At 34.1% G+C, this 9247-nt stretch overlaps 1 protein-coding gene across 1 annotated transcript; it reads right to left on the reverse strand.

The window, feature by feature from the left end:
* Positions 1-3110: 3110 nt before the first annotated feature.
* On the reverse strand, positions 3111-5392 carry LOC116168124. Its single transcript, XM_031483796.1, has 6 exons — positions 5274-5392; positions 4750-4975; positions 4591-4703; positions 3568-3816; positions 3458-3517; positions 3111-3409 (listed from the first exon to the last, which is right to left on the reverse strand). Exons 1-6 carry the CDS (start codon positions 5317-5319, stop codon positions 3270-3272), a joined length of 834 nt encoding a protein of 277 aa, XP_031339656.1. The 5' UTR covers positions 5320-5392; the 3' UTR covers positions 3111-3269.
* Between the last annotated feature and the right edge of the window lie 3855 nt (positions 5393-9247).

The following is a 9247-nucleotide window of genomic DNA, read 5'->3' on the forward strand; positions in this document are numbered from 1 at the left end:
TTTAGAACCCGGAAATATTTTTCTTTTGGTTTTCTTTTATTCTATGGCAAATGCCTACCTACTGTATTTTACCTGAAATGCTCCAATATTTCAGATATTTACGGATCGGGCGTGCTCTATCACAGAGAGAGAAGTTTCATAAAATTGCCTCCCCGATCATTCCGTGTGACTTTTTTCTTCGAGTACAATTAAAGACTTGGTGTTTTCTTTTGAAATTTTCTTATGGAATGTGTGGTTTGGTTTATATCAGTGGAAAATTTGTAGTTTTGGCTACCCAAAGGTATAATTTGTTTAGGCGGGTATCATTTGAAATTTTTAAAAAATATGACATTTAGCGAAAGTCAATCAGAAATGTTACTTTTTTGATCAAGTACCTAAAAAAATTATGTGCCTCAGTCCAAAAATTAGTCGCCTCCGCGATTTAGTTTCTCTCAAAAAAATGTCGAGAAAACTGTCAAATGTTAACAAAAAAGGTTATAACAGCGAAATCGTTAAAGTTAGGGGTATAACATGTTACATAAAAAAATAAGTAGTTTTCAAGTACTCTCCAAATCAGTAATAAAATGTGGAGTGTTCCGTTTAAAAAAATGCAAGTTTGATACGCCACTGGAATACAGCACGCCCCTGGTGTTCAAAAATATTTTAGAAACATACGGCGGTAATTGTATACAATTTTGCTCTAAGACTTTTTTCGGAATCTTTTATGGTAAAGGAGTTATGATCCGATGGATCTTAGGTGCTACACCCTGTATAAACTTATAAACATATAGTGTGTCCCCGGATGGAATGAACAAGAGGGAAAAATTTTTAATTTTAACTTTACGCAAAAATGTCATTCTTTATAAAAATTTTTGCTTGCCTCAAAACCACCTATTCTGAAATAAAAATCTATATATTCCTTTTAGCAGCTGAGAAAATTGCAAAAAACCCAAAAGTTGCATGTTTTTGATTAAATCAGACTATCTTCCATGGCAAAAAATCACGGAAGCGATAAATTCTGCCAATGAAGATACGATCCACAATGTTTATAAAGAATTTGTATGTAGAGCTGAAACGTGTGTAGAGGTTGGAGGATACCACATTGAATAGAATAAAATGTTTCCCTTAAGCTCTAAGGTGTCTTTTTTAACTTGATTTGCTTATCAGGTTGCCATGGAAGATACAATGATAGTCTGATTCAAACAAAAACATGCAACTTAGAAAAATTTCCGCTGTATATTTTGCGTTTCTTGTAATTTTCTCAGCTACTAAAAGGAATATCTAGATTTTTATTTCAGAATAGGTGGTTTTGCGGCAAGCAAAAATTTTTATAAAAAATGACATTTTTGCGTAAAGTTCAAATTAAAAATTTTTTCCCTCTTGTTCAGTCCATCCGGGGACACACTGTATAATCCTATAAATCTATAAATATACCAGCACTTTTAGAATAGGTAGAAGAAATCTACCTAAAAAGATCCCTATTAAGGGATTTTTAAGCAAATGTATGTATATTCTGTTTACGTGTCAAAATACTGGCGGATCAAACAAATCAAGAGTCCTTCTTTTGCTTTTGAAAGTATAGAACATTCTAATAAAAAATGTTATAATATTTTAATAGAAAAAAGAAAAAATGTTTTTTGCACTACCTATACTAGCCAACCCAACAACTAACTAAACAGACTTTCTGTAGGGAACTTTTTCTGTTCTTTTAGATGATGGAAATGAATTTTCGTTATCATTAATACTTTATGTGATATCGATACCAACTTTTGTTTTTCATATGGGAGCCATTTTAAAGATTTAGGTTATCTAATAAAAAAAAATCCTGGCTTCAAAAATGTATAAATGTTTATACAAACATTTTTGAGTGCCATTTTAGGCAATTTGAACATTTATTACAGTTAAATTCTGGTTTTTATTAAAAAATTCGATTGTTCATTAACATATTGCTATTATTCACTTACTAAAATGACCCGTATATTTATTTTGCGAGTTTCGTGTTTAGTTCATTTATAGGTGCACAGTAAGAAATTATGTTTATGGGTCATTCCATACCATATCACGGAGAATTGCTATGGTTAACCTCAGATTTCGTCGAAATCTATTTTTTGAGCGTCATTCTCAAAGGACAAGTGTACAACAGTTCCCCTAAAAAAATGTTTCATTAAAATTTACTATCAACTAGAAATTCGACGATGTTTGAAAAGCTTTTCGCTGAACCCTTTTCTAAATAAAAGAAAATAAATTTCAATCAATTATGTCAATCAGAATCAATGTACATCCATGTTCGAGAAAATTAAGAAAAAAGTTTAAGTTGAATAAAAAAAAGTTTTGAGGGAAACTGGTTTCCACTCTTTTATTGAAAAGAAAAAGAAGTCCAAAAAAATAAATGTTGGCCATTGCAATTAGCTGTGAGATGGTATGGAATGGCCCCTGTCAAAATACTGTTTCAACGAATTAACCAGTTTTAGGTTTTTTGTTTAGTGGAATGGAAACCGTGCTCAGCCAAAGAGGTCAGGCGAAATATTCCTGGGAGGGACATCTCTACACCAAGGATAAAACTAGTACTGACAACACTATCCAATTCTGGCGCTGAAAATAAAGATGAAAATTGCAAAGGAATCATATGGCCAAGATTGTGGATGGTAGTTTCCATCGAAAATCTGCACACGTGCAGTGCGGCAGGGAATGTTGTTTTGCATTTTTTTCAAAAACGTTCCAGCTGCCGTCAAAGAAATTCTCTCAAATTGAAATATCATGCGAAAGACCATTCAGAGAGTAAGAATAAACATAAGTACCAGTGTATCCCGAAACTCGCGAGCCAATTAACATTCCCCAGGAGTACTCGGTATACGAGTACAGCCTCACCAATTTTGAGAATATTGTACTGCCGGATTCTGGAAGAGTTTAGGTTGCAGAAGGAACTTGTAATTTCTGCCGATTTTGGCGCGTTTTTTAATTAATTGAAACTGTCTTTCGCGGTAATTAACGTCCTTTATCTTTATAGCAGTGTGAATTTAAAACGACTGAGTTTTTTTAAATTGTTTAGGGTAAAAGAGGATGTCATTTATTGATTTAATTGTCTTATGTAGTTTTGTTTTCAGTTTGATTCGTATGTTTGTTTTTAAGTATTGTCATTACGAGAGGATCTTTTTATTTGCTTGTTTTAAGAATCTATCAATTATTTGTTATTAACATTATATTTTCCTATGTTAACTGGTTGTAATTATCTCCGCTACTGTACAGCTCAGAGAAAGAGAAACGTCTCAATTAAATTATTGACGCGATTACTAATTCATTATAGCGCATGTTAGAAGAGGAGGTACCGAACATGTACAGCGTATCATGGTTTTAGGTGGATGAAGAAAGTTAGTAGACTTTCTCTCAAAGAAATCTTGAAAAGGTATTTTTCTGTCTCCATATGAGCAAGCTGAAACATTATTTTTTAATTTTTCGTGATCGTACCATACCTACGCACCTAATTCGTTCCCCAATTTATTAGAAACAGATATAACGCTGTCTTTCATATCATCGGAGGCTAAAACAGATAAATTACCCAGGGGTGGATTGGGGACGTTCGCAACTTACGACATATCCAAGAAGAAGGGCACTTCTTCTCCGCTCTATCATCATAAAATGGAGCACAGCGTTTGCCAATTTCCTCCGCGTACTTCAGTTTTATACCGCAATTGATTTTTCGACAGTGTGGCGCTTCGTATTTGCCATTAAAGTTTTCATCGCAAACGCAATGGAGGACAGTATTGTTTGGGAAAAACTTTTGCCCTTTCATGTACGTCTTTCCATCAACTACGCAAGTGGGAAGATTCTCAAATGGTGCTGAAACGGTTTTCTTTTACTGTACGCACTTTACAGGGTGGCGACTTGCGTAACGCATCATAGGGATTTCAATGTAAAATTCATAACATGCGATTATTGGCTCCCCAAATTATTTTAGAGCAAAAATGTATTAAGGTTTTTTGTAGAAAAAAATTTTTTACACCAATCACCCGTATTAGTTTTCAATTTTTTTTTATAAAGACGGAAAATTGGAGAAATAAAACTCGCATCTTTTTCAATAATCTGCGATGCCATGGAATTTTCTAAAACAAAAAGATATCCAGTTATCAATTAGCAGCAGTTCGAAATGGATTTTATGATCGACTTGGTTACTGTCTTGCAGTTAATGGTGACTTATTCGAACATTTATTGTAAATTGTTATATTAGGAAACCGTTTTTAGTAATTTGGTCTTTCTTTATGTTGAATTCGCTGTTCTAAATATAATACTTTTTGATAGAATTTGATTTGTTTTATAGTAGACATTCCATGGCATGACGGCATATTGGCGTGGTTTTTGTATTATAAAATTCCATGGCATTACAGATTATTGAAAAAGATGTGAGTTTTATTTTTCCAATTTTCCATCTTTATTATGCAAAAAAAACTAATACGGTTGATTGACGTAAAAATTTTTTTCTACAAAAAACCTTAATACATTTTTGCTTTAAAATAATTTGGGGAGCCAATAATCGCATGTTATGAATTTTACATTGAAATCCCTATGATGCGTTACGCACGTCACCACCCTGTATAAAAACGCATGTAAACCTACGACACACTTGCCCCACGTTACAGCACTCATTAATCGAATAAATGTGAAAGCAATCCGGTGACGTTAAGGTGACCAGCCCGATTTCTGGACACCTTAAATCCGCACACAGGAACCTGCCACGTAAAAACTTGGTTACAATGCACATAGGCGGCACCTTACCCATTCTCTTTGCATCTGCAACTGCTACTGCAGGCGGTAAGCGACTGTTGCCATTCCACGGGTTTGTTCAAATTATAATTTTTGCCTTTGTAGTAGCAAGGTTTGCTGAACGCCTCATCACAATCGTAGCTTGCTGGAAGCGGATCGGACGGACGTTGCTTTATTGGTTTACATGACAAGTCTTCGTAGATAAGCGTTCCACGGTCGTCATAAATGTGAGCGTTTACTGTAATCCAAAATTGAATTTAAAAAATCAATTTCAGTTGGCATTTTATAACTTCAATGGAATGCCAAATTAGTAAATAACATTTAAAAACAGTTCTGGTAGCTAGTTGAGGAAAAGCACAATGTTTCTGGATTGGTATATCTAAAACCATTGGCACAGAAAATCACGTCAAGATATTTCATCTTTGTCTTTTATTTTATCCACAAGTTTCTATTTACGAAACGGTTAAAATGGACACTCTATTTTCGGGCTGGCGTAATTTTCTTTCCACACTGGTACTTTAAAAGTAAGTACTTACTCATTAAAATCAGGCATGAGAAAACGAAAGTACTTACAACGTTCATTGTTGCAAAGACAACTACCTACTACTAAACTGTTATTGTACACGGGATTTTTACGTTGTACGTATAAAAGTTGAAATCCTTGGGAATTGTTAGTGACAATTAATTCATGAATATTTATATTACTCTGCGGTATCGTTTAAATAAAAGCTACTTGACCACTTTAAATGGTACCTATGACCAAAAATTATCTCTTTAATTGCCATCACTTGCTGGTGCCTCTTTTTTTCGATGCCCAATTCACCTCTATCTATGCTAATTTTCACTACTTACATTATATGAATAGTAAAATTGTCATTTTCGGTTTATTTTTCTCAATGCGCCTTGGATGTTCCAGTATAATGTCGTTTACTTATTACTTATTTTGCTTTCGCACTTTCGCTGTTAATAATTTATTCGAGTTTGTAAAAGTTTAAAAATGCAATTGTATCACGTTGAAACACTGAATACAACAGATACACCGCCGTCAAGTTAGCCCCCCGCTTTTTGAATGTTCAAAATATTTTTATTGCAATCGTTTGTTGCTCGTTTGTTGGTGTTTGTTAGTTACATCTTTACGATTGTTGGTTGATCGTTATTTAATTATTCAAAATTCAAAATTTGGGGGTATAATTAGCCCCCCCCCACTTTTTGAATTTTCAAAATATTTTTATTGTAATCGTTTGTTGCTCGTTTGTTGGTGTTTGTTACTTACATCTTTACGATTGTTGGTTGATCGTTATTTAATTATTCAAAATTCAAAATTTGGGGGTATAATTAGCCCCCCCCCACTTTTTGAATTTTCAAAATATTTTTATTGTAATCGTTTGTTGCTCGTTTGTTGGTGTTTGTTACTTACATCTTTACGATTGTTGGTTGATCGTTATTTAATTATTCAAAATTCAAAATTTGGGGGTATAATTAGCCCCCCCCCACTTTTTGAATTTTCAAAATATTTTTATTGTAATCGTTTGTTGCTCGTTTGTTGGTGTTTGTTACTTACATCTTTACGATTGTTGGTTGATCGTTATTTAATTATTCAAAATTCAAAATTTGGGGGTATAATTAGCCCCCCCCCCCACTTTTTGAATTTTCAAAATATTTTTATTGTAATCGTTTGTTGCTCGTTTGTTGGTGTTTGTTAGTTACATTTTTACGTTTGTTGGTTGATTGTTATATAATTATTAAAAATTAAAAAATTTGGGCGTGTAGTTTAATAAGATCCTTATCACGATTTTTATCTAGTACATACGGTTTACTATTTATTACTATCCTATAAAAAAATGTGTAGCCGAAAAAATCAAGATGGTGGTTAAAATGGCGGTAGAAACTTGGGTTAACTAATTTCTTTAATTGCGAAGAAACATTTGCAGTTTTTTATAGGAGGGTGGTCCAAATTGGTTAAAATGAGTTTGTCTATCCAGTATCCACCATTGTTAATAATAATTTGCGAAAAAAATAAATCAAAAAGGTTCCCAAAATGCCGGTATTTGTATGCAAATTATCGCAATTTTTTTGAGTGCAGAGAAAGATTAATAGGTAATATAATTTTACAAATAGAACGCCAAATAGGTATTGTTTACACAACGTTTAAAACACGCGCGTAATTACCTAAGGACCTTTTAGCACGGCGACAACGCGAATCTGCTGGCTACAGATGCGACAAACGTCTGTCAAATTTTAACTAGTTCCAAAAATGTGCCAAATTCTTGACACACCAGCTTTCTAGCTCAACTCTTCACCGCTTAACATCTTCGCACGCTTTTTTACTCTTGTTTGTGTTACTAATACTTATTACTAATAATTCATATATTAAAGTCTAAACACAAAACTATATTATCCTTAGGTAAAGGGTACGGATATAGAAAAATATTTTTAAAAAGTTTTTGACAGTTTTATATCCTTTATGCCTAATGCACATTTGCAAAATTTTAACGAAATCATAGTAACCGTTTTTGCGAAAATTTTTTTTTAGTTTTTTAACTTTGACATTTCTCAGTTTTTTATGATAAAACCTGGCACAATTTTTATGGGTTATACACAGAAAAATAAGGTCTTTAAATACTTTAAAATTTTAGGTTGCTATTTGAAAGAAAAGTTCCGATGCCGTTGCGGCGCTCCGAAATTTTTTTCAAAAATCCGGCCTGTTATTTTTCGTTTCCGTGCATACATATCCAAAATTTGAACAAAATCCGTCGAGCCGTTACCTCGCACGCACGTACATACAGACGGAAATAGTTCTTTGTCCAACTAGAGAAGAAAGTGGAGTTTTTCAACTCGAGTTCAAAATTTGACACATGACGAGGGGCTAGACAGGATCCACCCTGGGATCCACAAATGAAAGTAGCAAAAATGTAAAAGAAAGAATAGATACAAGAAGGTAACGAGTATCTAAGTGACATTTCCAGTCGCGCGACATCCGAAGTAATTTATTTAAATGCCCATTTATTCATATATGAAGTTTAATTTATTTTAACAATGGATTTCGAACACCATATTGCGCAAATCTTCAATTATCTCAATTGGATTATTATAGTTCAGTGAGAAAAGTAGCAACGTTCGTAAAATTTCTTTGTTGTGCTCGTTAAGCACTAATTGAAGTATAGTGCAGAGTATCCATTAAAGAGATTAAACAATAATAGGCCCGCATCCCGATGCCTTCATGGCTCTGCATACAATACACAATGTTAAAATTGTGCGTTATAATTGTGTATGTGTGTATTTTACCTCGCCTCGTTTTCGCTTCGCCTGGCGGACGCTGTTATTAAAACTGTTGATACAGTTGAACGATCCTCGTCTAGCGAAATTATGCTTGGTTAATTGCCAGTATAAATTTTGGCCGAATCCCAACGTAAATTATTTGTTGACAATTTGAGCTTTTCCATAAAATAGGATGTATACAAACTGTCACACGTACGAATTTACACAAACATTTCGAGACGGAAGTCGAGATTAAGATTAGTCCCACAAACGATGTGACAAATTAGTGTCAGTTTTTTGTATTTGCCACGCCGCGAATTCTATTTTTATATAGTTTCCAAATGGGGTTGATACACACCTAAGTATACTACTTATTAATTGCGTGGTGGAATATCTTCAAGTGGCAGCCAAAATGAAAATGCGTCCGCAATTCGTAAGTTAGAGCTAAATTAAGTATTGGAATCAAATCTATTGAATAGATGATTTGTAATGATTCACGGTTTAATATTTCCTCTGATCTAGTCTGGGTGCTTTTACCCAAGCTTTAAGGGGGGCTCTCACCAGTGGCCATAATTAACCAATTCGATAAAATTATTTGCAGGAGCGGACTGGCCCGGGGTGGGGCGGGGGGCGATTGCCACCTGGCCTGTACGTCATGAGGGTACAGGTTTAATAATGAATTGTCCGCCAATAGAAGAAAATAAAGCTGTCGAAGGCTTCCTGGATTTAAGAAAATTACAGTTACGAGTTACCTATTCTAAATCGGTAAGGTCAGGGAGAGTTTATGTAAACAATTGGAATTTGTACTACTTGAATGAATTTTCCTGATTAAAATTAAAAAAAAAAGTACAAATAAATACAAAAAAGACTTCGAGACAAACGAGACGAGACTCATGGTTAGTCTCGGCTCGAACTGCTGCATCACTAGTTTGGGATCCCTGAGAAACCCCTGTTAGTACCCTAAGGGTTAACGTGAATATCTATGTACCTTATTCTAATACACCTACAGGGTGACACATTTAAAGGGTAACTGGGGAACGAAATACGACATTGTTCTACGGTTTTCACGAAACCCATAACCACTGACAGGGATATAGTATTGTATCAACCTTAGCTTGTTTGGGCGCGCTATAATTTGAACAAAACTACATAATTATACAGGGTGAGTCAACGATTGCGCGGAGTAACTTAATGCCTTGAAGATAAGATTTTTCGATAGAGTGCTTTTGTATTATGATATGGTTGAATATTC

This window comes from Photinus pyralis, unplaced genomic scaffold (assembly GCF_008802855.1).
Source record: "Photinus pyralis isolate 1611_PpyrPB1 unplaced genomic scaffold, Ppyr1.3 Ppyr1.4_LG4, whole genome shotgun sequence".
NCBI classification, from domain to species: Eukaryota; Metazoa; Arthropoda; class Insecta; order Coleoptera; family Lampyridae; genus Photinus; species Photinus pyralis.